This window comes from Branchiostoma belcheri, unplaced genomic scaffold, assembly GCF_001625305.1.
Source record: "Branchiostoma belcheri isolate BF01 breed outbred unplaced genomic scaffold, Haploidv18h27 scaffold21, whole genome shotgun sequence".
NCBI classification, from domain to species: domain Eukaryota; kingdom Metazoa; phylum Chordata; class Leptocardii; order Amphioxiformes; family Branchiostomatidae; genus Branchiostoma; species Branchiostoma belcheri.
This window is the reverse complement of record NW_017803602.1, coordinates 3001879-3015541: the sequence shown is the minus strand read 5'-3', so window position 1 is coordinate 3015541 and position 13663 is coordinate 3001879. Positions and strand designations below refer to the sequence as shown.

General features: G+C 43.0%; 2 protein-coding genes across 5 annotated transcripts; both read right to left on the bottom strand.

Annotated features, from left to right (window-relative positions):
* Positions 1 to 1875: 1875 nt before the first annotated feature.
* LOC109469865 (protein FAM184A-like) lies at positions 1876 to 6883 on the bottom strand. 4 transcript variants are annotated; one of them, XM_019768619.1, is made up of 4 exons: positions 6670 to 6883; positions 3423 to 4439; positions 2608 to 2805; positions 1876 to 2381 (listed from the first exon to the last, which is right to left on the bottom strand). In XM_019768619.1, exons 2-4 carry the CDS (start codon positions 4299 to 4301, stop codon positions 2163 to 2165), a joined length of 1296 nt encoding a protein of 431 aa, XP_019624178.1. In that variant the 5' UTR covers positions 4302 to 4439; positions 6670 to 6883; the 3' UTR covers positions 1876 to 2162. The 4 variants fall into 4 exon arrangements, with proteins under 4 accessions (XP_019624178.1, XP_019624179.1, XP_019624181.1 ...); XM_019768620.1 differs by having other exon boundaries at positions 6682 to 6883; XM_019768622.1 differs by lacking the exon at positions 6670 to 6883 and adding an exon at positions 6250 to 6547.
* A 1986-nt stretch (positions 6884 to 8869) lies between these two features.
* On the bottom strand, positions 8870 to 12175 carry LOC109469856 (thymidylate synthase-like). The gene is made up of 6 exons (XM_019768602.1): positions 11783 to 12175; positions 11001 to 11249; positions 10590 to 10691; positions 10169 to 10344; positions 9817 to 9888; positions 8870 to 9385 (listed from the first exon to the last, which is right to left on the bottom strand). Exons 1-6 carry the CDS (start codon positions 12078 to 12080, stop codon positions 9248 to 9250), a joined length of 1035 nt encoding a protein of 344 aa, XP_019624161.1. The 5' UTR covers positions 12081 to 12175; the 3' UTR covers positions 8870 to 9247.
* Positions 12176 to 13663: the final 1488 nt, after the last annotated feature.

Genomic DNA, 13663 nt, shown 5'->3' with positions numbered 1-13663 from the left:
CCCCCCCCCCCGCGCTCTATGAAACTGGACCTGACTTTACCTCATCATTGTCCTCCGTCTATAAATATACTTTCAGGTTAAATGATATACCAAACACAGCACATTGAGTTTTTTTATTCCCTAAACCTCAGTCCTGTGAGCTGTTTGTAAAGACGTCATACCCATACATTTTGTATCCACGCGATGTCTGCTCAAGTGTCACAAAAACACCAGACACGTCAGCCATTTCAACACAGACTAGTGATTATAATTACACATTTCACTTCACTCGCATTGTGCTTGCAAGATGTTGAAGAGTCGTTTTGAGTCCCATTTACTCTGCTGCATTAACAAACAATTATGTATTATGTGACAACCTTCGTATGACCTTGCCATGATATTGGAGCTAGATAGCTACTGCTAAAAGCTGCAAAGTAGTAGGTTCAATATTGGCTGTATAAGTAATAGTATAACAGAAAGGTGTTCATGCCCATACACAGCTAGACGCTCTGCAACTCGGCTTATTGAGAAGTACGCGGCGCTATTTTCACCACTCTGCGAATCTCCGTCTGCCCGAAATTGCGAGTTGTCACGCTAGCTACTGAGACGCGGCGAACTACATTCGGAGCCTACATTCTCTCAACAGTCGGCTAGAGATGCTGACTGGGAGAAGATTGAGGAGTGCTCGGAACTCAATCGATACCATCATCACATAACAACACTGCCAATGTCTGTCTGACCTTCCTGATAACGCCAGGCACAATTCCAGCAGTGTTACGAAAAGTTAGTTTTGATTACTAGTAGTACTTCGTCGACGATGAAGGTTAACGTTCCAATCAATACGGACTTGAAGGCTGGGGCGATCTAGTTTCAAACCCGTCGCGGCTGTTGCTATGCAGTAAACTGCCGGCTGGATACGTGAATCATTGCTGTCCTTCTTCTGGTCAAGGTAAACGTTGACGTCACGACGCAGGAGCGACCTCATGCGATCTAAGTTTAAAGTACAGCTTAGCGCGCTTCTCGATAATAGTAATGGTGACTCCCTCTACTGAACGTTCGAATAACAATCATCTTGCGACACTAGAACTATGGTGTGGGAACTGATCCCCACCCCTCACCGTGATGCCCCTCACGAAAAAAAACCCAGCTGCGTCCTGTCAAGCCACGAGAGGGGCCGATCGTTGGTTCCACTACGGTTACTAGTATTCAAAAATTGTCAAAGGTCAATCATATTTGAATACGGTCCACTTCAGAACATCACTTACTAGTCAATGATAATGCAAACATGGAACAGACTGACACTCAGAACGCCCCGTTTTCTCATCTCCAATCTGTATCTGACAATCCCGAATGTCAGAGCTATCAAGCCGACTCAAGCGGTAATAATGATATTGATTCACACGGTGTAATACACCGTGTGAATCAATATCATTATTACCGCTTGAGTCGGCTTGAACAGTAAAAATCACCCCTGTTGTCGGGTCACTTGTCAGATACCTCCTTGCTCATAGCAGTGAAGGCTTATACTCATGTCAAATGGAAATCATTACATAATCCTTGGTTAATATTGGTTATACGTGCTTATATAGTCCATCGATGATACTTTCCGGGAGAGCCGGGGACGAATATAGATACAAAGACATGTTTTTGTATTTTCAAGTAAGTATTAATCAGCAGAAAGAATGGCGTCGTATTACAAAAAGTGATTAATGGACGGTATGCATATACACATAACGTTATTCATAACATACGCACGAGGAAAAAGTAATGACATAACGTCATTTCCATTTGTAAATATGTCGTGCTTTCTACTTGTAACTTTCGACACTTCCGTTTTTTTTGCTCCTAAAGGTACCTCCTACTTTGACTTCCACACTACTGAATAAATATGCACTATACCATTAAACAAAGAATTTTATTGCACGCCAAACCGCATGCAGCAATGCAGTGTATACCTCAAACGCTAGGGGTCGCTCCTCTCACGCTCAAAACTGATGCGATCAACTGTTTCTTACAATCGCTCACCTCATGAACCATAAATTAAGAACTGAATATTTTCTATGTAGAATTCACCAGCACGTTTCACATCATAAATACAGAAATACAGTTCGGAAATTGATACTAATATACGTAGGGGTGTGTAATATGATCTGTCAATACATCAGAAGATCACTTTCTCCAATTCAGTCCGTCGTCATAACGTCGCTGATGACTTTGCCCGTAAGAAGTTTATAGCCAAGCGGTCTCGTCTTTGGCGCGGCTACTTGATGTCTGATTTGGGACAGTCCCGGATAACTCCGCGAGGCGGCGTTGCCGTTCTGGTCCTCAGGCTGCAGGGAGAAAAACGGCAGGCGCTGGCTGCTGTGAACCGTGTTGGGCCTGTCATGGTATCCGTTCTGCCGCTGAAAAATAAAGGATATAGAAATGAATGAGTGATTCACACTTTTCTCAGGCCACAATATTGATATTGTGATTTGCCAGGACAGAGCGCCCTTAAGAAAGAGAGATACTCAAAGTCGGGATGCGGTCAAAGGACCGCGAACAGGATTCCAGGCTAAGCGATCGCGACGACCTTTTTTTCGGGAGCAAAGTCGTGGGAAGGTCCTGAATGTGTGACAGGGCTTTTACCTGGTCCCTCCTCTGATGAGAACTCCGAATCCTGAGGGTTGCTGGCGAGTCGCTGCGGAGTCGGCCAGCGGAGCGGGGATCCACGTACACCGGCTGGAACTCCGAGAACGTTCGGTTAAAATTCCCCTCCCTGTTGATGAGTTCGAGCCGATATCTTTCCACTTCGTCCCTCAGTCGGTCAACCTCACATCGCTGGTCCTGAGGGGCGAAAAGAGAACAACCATGTGATGCCGAACATCGGAATATGACACAGGTACTACAGTGTATCAACTACGGTATCTACTATATTGATGGAAGATGAAATGTATCTTAACTGGCCTGCAACTTAGGAAACTAAATGTGTAAATTATTCGCAATTCAGCAAACTAACACCAAACCCTGAAAAGCTCAGTCAAAGAGAAAGATAATAATCAATATATAGTAATCGTCGATCCACTGAGTTTGATCCACATACAAAAGATTTTCTTACGGGAAATGTATGTATATACGTAATAGCAAAGCATACATTTACAAATTAAGACCTCTGCACCATAACAGTTTTATAGAATATGTATATTGTTCACTAGTGAGCGGGATTCAAACATGATTATTATGCTTATTGTCTGTATTGGTTTTTTTTCTTCTTGACATTTGATGGGGTTGGATATTGAATATCTGAACGCATTCCATATTGTATCCAACATAGCCTGGTGCAAAAAAAACAAACTTTATTTTAAAAACATCATATAAAGCTCCCGACAAGGTTTATTTTGATATACTCCGTTGTACTGACATAGCCACTCCAAAACGTATACAACATCACTTTTATGACTTACCCAGAAAGTGACCCTGGATGGTGAACAGGTTGACCTAGTGGACTGTGATGTGTCCGGTCTTTTGACGGAATGTGAGGTGTCCGGCCTGCGGACAGACTGGGCAGTGTCCGAGCGGCCAGTCCCCTGGGCACTGGTGCTCTCCCGTGTCACCCGCTTACCCTGACTTCTCAGTCTTTCAATCTCCTTTTCCAACTGCTTGTTCTTTGTGTACAGCTTGTCCTTTATTTGCTGTGTTTCCAAAAGGCTTTCTTTCACGTCCTCTAACTCTTTTGTCCGCGTTGTGTGCTCTTCAACTATTGCCTCCAATTGCTTGCTTAAGTCTCCGATAATGGCCTCGCTGCCTTCGAGATTTCTAGTTAATTCACTTTTTAGGTCTGATAGTTGAGCGATTTCCGATTTCAGGTCTTCCAGCTCCTTACTTCTTGCAGAACTCTCGTTTGTTTTTCCTTCCCGTAACTTGGCCAATTCGGTCTCAGATTGTTTCAAAAGAGCTGATAATCTCGAGTTTTCCATTTTCTCGTCCTCTATTTCTGAGTCACGTTCCTTGAGTTTCTTTTCATATGCCTCTTCTTGCTCTTTTAATTGTTTCAAAAGCTCCTCTCTGACTTTGCTGGCCTCCCTGTTGGCGTCGGAAGCGTCGCGCCGTTTCATGATGTCCAAGGCCTGTTCTAGTCTGGCTATCCGGGCCTTGGCGTCCTCAATAACCGCGGTAATTTCTTCTTCGTACGCATGTTTCAGTGCGTCTATCTCCACTTCTCTCTGATGGCAGCGTGTGAACAACATGTGTACAACCTGCGTCAGTTCAGCCACCTTCTTGCACATCTGATAGTCGAACGACTTAGATTTAGGCTTGTATTCGACACCTCCGGAGGCCGCCATCTTGGATCCAGAGGTCAAAGCATCCCCTAGAAGACGACTCGTGTCAGTTGTACATTGTCTGGTGAAGTTTGTGCTGGCGACCAAAGCGTCGAGAAGTCGTTGTTCATCAATCCCGCCATGTCTGGTCCGTCTCAGATTCTGCACGAACACAAACGGAGTGTATCAGTCGTCAGATTAAGCAAACATGTCGCACGATAATGTCACCCACCCTTATTCACACCTTCGTACCTGTGACAGGTGACCCCCGGTGAGCTGCTGTCAATGTAAGGGCCCGGGGTACAGAGTAGGTTGTCTAAACATCGCCATGTCACTCTACCCGCTCAGAAATGGCCGCGACACAAATGTTACGTGCTATCCTCCCCCTTCCCGTCGCTACAACACAGGCATGTGCACATTTTGTAACGTGACGGATCCAGGAGAGTATACAAAGCTAGTGTGGATTTCCCGCCAATCGATCCATGTCACTTTACGGTAGAGGAAAGCAAACGGCAGGTAGATAACACAGCGCCGCCTGTTGGACCTTAACAAACACTCCAGTGTTGTCCAGTGACTACGCGATGGGAATAAAGTCCGCCAGAAAATAAACCCTGGAATCGTAATCACCTATAAGAGTAGTTCGGGCAATTAAGGGTACAAATCAATACGATGACACCGAACACCGGTGGTGGTGGGTGAACAGTTCGTCAAAGGAGTCGATAGAATATTTGATGTCATATATTTCACTCTGCAGAATGCTTAGAAAACTTTCGCCACTCCCCCGTGAAAGTACATAGCAACCTCTAGTCACAGACGGACGTGTGCCCATGGAACATAGTACCCGCGGCGTTGTTATGGTCATGCCAGTCAACTGAAATAGCGCGAAGTTAACACCTGGAATCGACCAGATTCTGACTTATAGAATAGCTCGCTAAAATTGGCGTATCACTTTCCTTTTGGTCATATCACTATATCTAACCAATGAAATATTTTCTATAACGGTGTTGAATGAGCATCTCTCACATAACACTAGTCAATTGTGCCCCCAAACATACCCTGCAGCTTACATGATATGTCAAACCTGGCCGCGGGAACTCTATGACGAGGGGAGGAACAATGCCTGGCCCTCCCCTTGTTGAAACGAACCACACCCCGCAGTGAACCGTGGCTCCATACCGTGCGTTCTTGACATCGTACCAGCCGGAGTGACAATACCATTCGCGTTGGTAAATAGGTGTAGCATTGCAGAACGTATTGTGCATTCTTCGCACCGGTGAATCTACATGCAATTTGTTTACATTCATTGCCGGAGGTATATGGTCGTGGTAGTAGTTGTAATGATTTAAGTACAAATGTATAAACCAGCCAACATCTCACATGTGAAGATATAAAAGAAGTTCACTATAAAGACTGTTAACTAGCACATTTCACGAGTGAGGGGTTTTGTTAAGCTTTCATGCAACGTTACCAGTCAAAATGTAAACGCATGAGATGAAAGGAATGGGGACGTTCTGCTCTTACATGTATGTTAGCTGCTCAAAATTCACATCAAAAATTTACCCAACGGTATTCTCGATAATATATTGTATTACCTCACAAGTCAAACCAATTTGCACGTCCGATGACACATGCAGTCCTCTTTGCCATGGTTTAACGCAAAGTCCTCGTAACTTACGTGGTATTATAGGAGATCAGCGAAAGTGAAATGACGCCTGTCACTATGTAAACTTTGTTGTCTTAATGTGTTTTGGCAACTTAGCTGTTAATATGTGGAGAGTTTCACATCACTTGTTAGTTTTGTTCAGAATCTTCCAGAAATAACAAACACTTAACTTGTCATCATGACGTTAGTTTTCGGCAAAGACGGCCAAAAGTACGCTTTACATGGAAACACATAAGACCAGATTCTAAGGTAAATAAAGATGACCCTTGTAGACACCAGTCGTTAAAAATTGTTGCCATGCAAGATTACCTGTGACCTGGAGCACTGTACAGGCTTTACGGAGTGCGTCCCGGTAATCTTCTGCTTATTGTTTCCAACTCAGAGAGACCATCCTACCATTCCAGTCGTTTGAGCGCGAACAATTAGACGGTGCAAAATCCACAATCTCTAACATGGTGGTGGCTGAAGAGGAATTTGAAGTTTGTTTTCCTTGGTAGGAGTAACATGCCGTATCGAGGCGATGGGCAAGCGATGTTTTCGTCTTGAAGCTCAGAAGCTAGGCTTGTACAAATGTACATTACCCATGGAGCGCTTCGGGAGAATATGAGGTGTGATCTATACTAAGACAACAGACCAGCGGTTGGACAATGTCTGATTTACTTGACAACACAACAATCCTAATGCACCAGTCACGGTGTGTGAACGTTGGGAAAGGTGCTCAGAACCCACCTTTGTTCTCACCTGTAGGAGCCGATATCAGCACTCTCCCACGCACCAAACTCCCTAGAAACGGCCACAACAGCCTTTCGATGTTGTAAGTCTTGGGTTATAGAGAAGAAAGCTGCAATAGAACGAGCTGTGGTGCAGCCCGGAGCCTTGTTGACTCAGACGGTCTGTGTTCCTTCTCTCCTGCCTGCCTGCCCACCTGTCCAACCCCTCGCTCATCCGGTTTCACCGCTTGAAAGCAAAGCGTCCGTCGTCCCTGGCAACGGGTCGGTGTACATTACATGCACTCTAAATACAATGGCGCGAGATGGAAACCCACTCTCAGTTGTCAAAAGAAAATTAAGCACATCAAATAAATGATGAATAAATCATTCAGCGCGTGAAATTCTGGTGATTTTACTGCTACTTCAAACTCAGTAAGCTGAAAGCTTAAGTCGAGGACGTTGAACGATAATGATAGATAATTGTACGTCATGAATAAGATGCGCCAAAACATGCTAATTACAGGGGTCGACGTCCTTTCTTCAATTTGTGAATGCCTTTGTTTACTACAGAACAGATCAATTTGCTTCAACTTTTGATTCAATGCTCTAGGGACTATATTATTCTCTCCCTTTTTAATTCCAGTATGGGAAACGCACATATGGGCGTTCCTTCAAGTAGAGTTTACACATAAAAGCATATCAGGGTTATGTATTTATTGTACTCCTCGGTTCAGCCTTTACGTGGGCATGGGGTAAAGAGAGTGAAGCTATATCATTTACAAGCACTTACTAGAAATTCCCGTGAATCCTGAGCCATCAGTGCTATTCACTCACCGTTGTGTAAGATTTCAATATCAAAACTTATTCAACATGAAACTTTCCTCCAACTTCGGACAAACTTTACCCCTCACTTCTCTTAGTCATCACCAGACTACGTGGTTGAATACTTGCATACATGAAATTAAAAAGGGTAAATCGGGGTCGGTCACACCCTCTGACAAATTATGTCTTATTTGACCTACTTTATCCAATTACATTTTTTGCCATATTAGTCCCGAGGGTCTATTGGAGACAAATCATTGACAAATGATCGCCTGCATTATAACTTTTGTATTCTTCCCTCCTTACTTTGGACATATTAAATCGAAGAACCTAAAACGACATTTCTTTCGTTTCAATAAAAATATAAGCCTTTCATTATGGCTGGATGACTGCCTTTTTACTTTTGTCACACGTAACGTTACCCATCTACCTCCAAAAATGTATGCAAAAATTGTGCGCGGTTTGCCCCCTAGCGACCAACTATCGAGCTGCATAGTAATTGTGCATAGCTTGTTGCTATCATTGAGCGCTCGATATACCAAACACCCATCATTGCAAATGCTTAAAATAAAACCTCAGGATAGTCGAACTCCTTCAGCTAGACAGTACTTTTTGACACGTGGGTATAATATGCAAAATGTAACAGCAAGTACAATGTTCTTACTTATTGACATGTACTACGGTACTAGATTTGCCCATTTTAACACATTTGCAGAGGGATTGACATAGAGGTTACTATTTCCTTTTCAAGATGTCAACCCAGCTAGAGACCAGACTATAAGGGTTGAACCATCAGGAAGGACCACTACTCCATTTTCGTAAGTGTCCTGAGTTCTTAGGTGTGGCTCTCCTCAAACATGAGACCTCCAGCTTAACGATCAATAGAGGACGTTCCTAGAAGAAGCTAGGTACTCATTTTCACCAGTCAAGAGAGGAAATTAACCTGGGTGCCATCTGATTTGTAAACAGCAACCTCGAAATAAATCAATTTTTGTCATTGTTTTTCCGTTACAAATCGGATGGCACCCAGGCTAAGAGGAAATGTCTCTGTCAACAACCCGTCATACAATCTTTACACGCAATACCATACTACATAAAAATATACATCACTCCTGATGTACAACCATTTCTCTTTTTTCTTTTTAATGCAAAAACATACTTACAAAATGGCTGGCACATGGCTGTTCAAGAACATCATCTAAGAAGAAGTATTAAGTAACATACACTGGTGATATTAGGCTCACATATTTTCAAAATGTCTATCATATCTTTTTAAATATACAATATGCCATATGAAGAAGACAACATTTTTCTACACTGGTTTCTAAATAATATACATATACACTGACTTTGTGTAATGCAGTTACAAGAGGACCAATTTCTACTATTGTATTATACATACCGGTAGTACTAGTAAGTAAGTTTCTATAAACAAGTTTCTATTTCGCTTTATAAAATAACTTTCTATTACACATTTAATATGCAAGTGTTAGCATTCATTTCTACGCATAGACGTAAATATAATAAAATTCACCCTCCTTGTTTGATAACAATAATCATTGGTGAGACTAAATAGAAGTGTGTTTTTGTGCAATGGTGCATTGTTGTTGATGTCATGTATGTCAAACACATCATGTTAATTCCCTATCTAATTGTTACAATTTGCTGTGTATCTGGCTCCTGGCTCTGAACATATCAAAGACAACACAGCACAAAGTACTTGATACAAAAGGTAAGAAATACAGCCTAGCCAAAGTCCCTGATCTAAACTTGCTTCACACAGCCATCTCCATGCTTATCTTTGGGTGTGGCTTGTAGCCAACAATTTCAAAATCCTCCATCTTGAAGTCGTCAATGTTCTCCACTTGACGTTTGATGTTGAGGGTGGGGAAGGGGCGTGGCTCCCTCTTTAACTGTGGGGAAGACAATAGTGAGTTAACATGGTAGAGTAACCTTTACCACATGTATTAAGTCTGAGAGAAAGTATACACAGTTAACAACAAATTTCTTTTGATTTTGCTATGTAAAAAAGGTTTATTCTTCTATAAAAAAACTGCTAGAGGTGCATACATTAGAAACATTGATAAATATAATTACCGGTATACAATAGTCCCAATTACATTTGTATTATGTGAATGAGTGAAAAGTGAACACTGGAAAGCAATTTATAAGTACATGTACTTGCAGTTTCCTTTAACTTTATGGAAGGAACTGCTTCTTAAAAATCTATCTTCCCTTCAACAACTTGCAAAGGATTCTTACTATATCCTATAAAGTTAGAGGATGCTTGGGACAATGCATCCAAACAAGAAATGCTGAAAAGACAGGTACAGGTAAAACCCACCTGCTCTTTAAGGGCATCAACATGATTGACATAGACATGTGCATCTCCCAGGGTGTGGACAAAGTCCCCAGGCTGGAGGGAAACAAATGTAAAAGAAGTCTGTAGATGACCTTGAGCCAAGGCAAGGGCAACAGCTTTCATTTAATTTGCTCAAAGAGAGACATGGAAAGTAAGAGATGGAAAGTAAGTGAAATCTATAATCAAGATCACTGATTTTACAATGACTTTCCAGTGAAAAGGTCACCATGAATATAAAAGCAATGTGAACATTTCCAGGACTACCAGTAACTGTTAGACTTATTAATCAACTGTTACTTTCCCAACAAATTATATAATCTACATGATATCAGACCTTGAGTCCTGTGATGTGGGTGATCATGTAGGTGAGGAGAGAGTAGCTGGCGATGTTGAAGGGTACGCCGAGTCCCGTGTCTCCCGAGCGCTGGTACAGCTGACACGACAGTTCTCCGTTACATACATAGAACTGGACAAAGGCGTGGCAGGGTGGCAACGCCATCTTAGGCAGATCTGGTGGAAAGAGTTAGACCATATTAGTGGAAAGACAGGTAAGAGCTACTGCAAACAACAGAACCTGACTCCTGATGTCCAAAGTTGATGGAATGTTGGTTCCTACACTTTCCTTCAGTTCTTACACTTTCCTTTGATGGTCAGCCCTAAACCCTAGCCTACTAAGTGGTTAAATGTGTGAAAAAAAAACCAAAAAAAAAACAAACAGTTAAATGTGTGATCAAGTGTGGTCTATTTGGCCTCACCTGGAGGGTTCCATGCAGACATGATGATGCGCCTGTTGTCAGGGTCAGTCTTGATGGTGTGGATGACCTGGGCCAGCTGGTCCACACCCTGGCCTGTGTAGTCTAGGATGGACAGTGATGGACAAAAGGTTTCAGTATTTAACAAAGACAATTTTTCTCCACAAGATGAAGACAGGACTCAAAGTGGTGGGCTTTATAACTCCCCTCATTTTGACTAAATAATTCACAATTACCATGAGGAAGTGAAATTGTGCAGTTTTAAGTAGGAATGGATTAGAAAAACGACTTTTAATGACACTCCTGAAGGTGTTCAATGTGATGTGCTCTACATTTCCATGTAAAAAATATCTATGGAGCTCTATGGAGATTTTGAAATTTGGTGACCTTACTGTGATGAAACAAATATGTTACCAGTGTGCCTATCCTTGTATTCTGCACCAAAGTGCCTCCACTGGAAGCCGTACACAGGGCCGAGGTCTCCCTCCTCATAGTGGCTCAGTCCACGCTTGTCCAGGAAGTCACGTGAGCCATTGGCGTCCCAGATGTGCACGTTTTTGTCAGAAAGTTCTGTGCCATTTGTAGAGCCCCTGACAAACCACAAGAGCTCCTCAGCTACCCCCCTCCAAAACACACGCTTCGTGGTCAGCAAGGGAAACTGCCCTGTGGAGATGGAAGAAATACCATTTGGACTGGAAAAGTGAGTGATATCATGTAGGTAGTAAAACAATCCTGTCGTACAGCAGTGTGCCAAGATTTTAAACCTCAATGGTGTTACATAGGAACCAAGTCTCTGTGTCATGAATTCAAACTGGAGGGATCCTCTTCTCTTCTTCTTCACAAAAATGGGTCATCACAAAAATGAAAAATGCTCCAAAAGGCCTAAGGGTTCCAGCACAGTAGTGTACTGTACATATGATACCATCCAGTTTTGTCTTAGGATGATGATTTCCAGGTGTTAACTAACATAGAAGATTTTTTGGCATTTATATTACATCTGTTGCTGACTTCTGGATTTCCAACGTGCACAGAAAACAAGCACGGCTACTTAGAACTATCACAAGAAGCCCAAATGTACATAATATATTTAGAGGTAAAACTTCAACAAAATTTAATACTGCTGGAAAAAGGGTTAGAATAAGTAATTTTTTTAATGTAAACAAATTATCCCTTGCCCCCCTCCCCACATTACTTACCTCTAAGGCTGTAGCGACACTGGGCACCAAAAACAGACAAAGTCCCGGTGCCAGTGCGGTCGTCCTTCCTCTGCCCACAGTCCAGGATGTGCCGAACCAAGTCTAGGTACTGATATTCGTCATGTTTTTGAGCTGGGCGGCTGGAAACCTCGGCCGGTAAATTGGCGGGAGCGGGTGTCTCCTGGTCCGAGGACTTTTCTTCTTCGATCCGCCGGCGTTTCAGCTCTTCCGGGTCAGCAGGACCGGTCGTGGGTCCCGCCGCGACGTCCTTGGTGCCTGCTGAGTTACAGGTAAGCATCTTTAAAGTAATAGTTAGCAAAGACTTATGTTATGATATGGTAGGAGCTAGTGCGGAGTCTGTTGTGAAACTGGTCAAATGCGCGGCGAAGTTGTTTTTGGCGCGAACGATTGTCATTGGCCGGAGCGGCTGGCTCATTGGTGACCTATGATCCTGATTAACATATTTTCCGCGAAACCCCACCTTAGTACATACTAGTACTTGCAGCGCAACAGTATGTGCAGTAAGTTGAGTAACAACAGGGATCGTGGCTCTTAGTCATAGGATACATTGGATATAATTAGAAAAACGTTACATACACGTGGCGAGAGAAGACAAACCAAACGTTAAATCGTCGTGGATGTCAGCTGATATACTCGGGGTCTGAACATCGGAAGTTTAATACGTACCTTGTCTGTCGTTGTTAAATGTTGGAAGGCAGTGCCCGAAGTAACGGGCTTTCTGTTGTCTCAGTTCGTCAGACTTTGCCTTTGGGACGATACCAGCAAGCACATATCTTCCTCTCTTCCAGGTCTGTCTGCTGTTAAAACGACTGGATCTCTCTCCAAGGAAGATCCAGAATGCAGCCATAAGGCAAATGGTGGCCTTATACATATGCCCTTGATCTGACAATATACCTGAGTTCTGTTGGTCATGATGCACGTATCAGTGTATGACAGGAACCAAGGAGGCTGCACATGACCATAGATCGCCCTCGCCTTTCATCATGTGTGTAATGTTACGTGTGTGTCTGTGGGGAGGGGGGCTGCAGCTACATGAAGCTACCTCTTGGCCACAGTGGTGACGCCAGTCGATTGTCCCTGCAGCGTCACGAGCGATGTACAAATGTTTCCTTCCAGGCCTCACAAGCGTAGCATACAGGGTACGGATAGGGACCAGTGGCCTAATTGGGATACGGTTCAAAGCTAAACGAAGCTGGATATACCAAGCTATTAAACACAACGGTCCCAGCGAAATGGTGGAGCACACGTTACAGCTGGCACATTCTGGAGCGCCGCCTTGCAATTTTGGTAAGTTTTACAGAAAGCTTTGCTTTGTTACTTGTTTTGACAACAGAATAAAGGACAAGACAGGCGACATTTGGTAGCAAATTAGTATTTCCACCAATGACCCCCGTCCGTGTGTAAGAATTTTACTGTTTAAAATTTTCAGGGCCTGAGAGAATCATGTGAAATGGTTCTTAGGAACGATGCAACCTTGACCTGTGTAAGAACGCATGTGACATGATCATGGGCCCATCATGGTCTATGTTCTGGTACGAACAACATGACAGGCCGCGGCCATTGAAAAAAGTGCTCCCGTAATTGATTTTGGCGGTGGGTGCCTGCTATATATAGCCTCAGGTCATTATTAACGTGAAATACATGTAGTAGTACTAGTACGTCTAATATCTCTGTTCTGGACAACCTGAACTGAAACTAAACTGAAAAAGCTAACGTGAACAAACTCTGTGCCTTGTTAAACTAACTGCCTCCTTTTTTTACTCTTGTCATGATGTTATGTATGGAATGTATGAGGTTTTTTTTTAAATTGTCAGCAGATCGACAGATTGGTAGGGTACAACGTTAACATACGGATGGTCC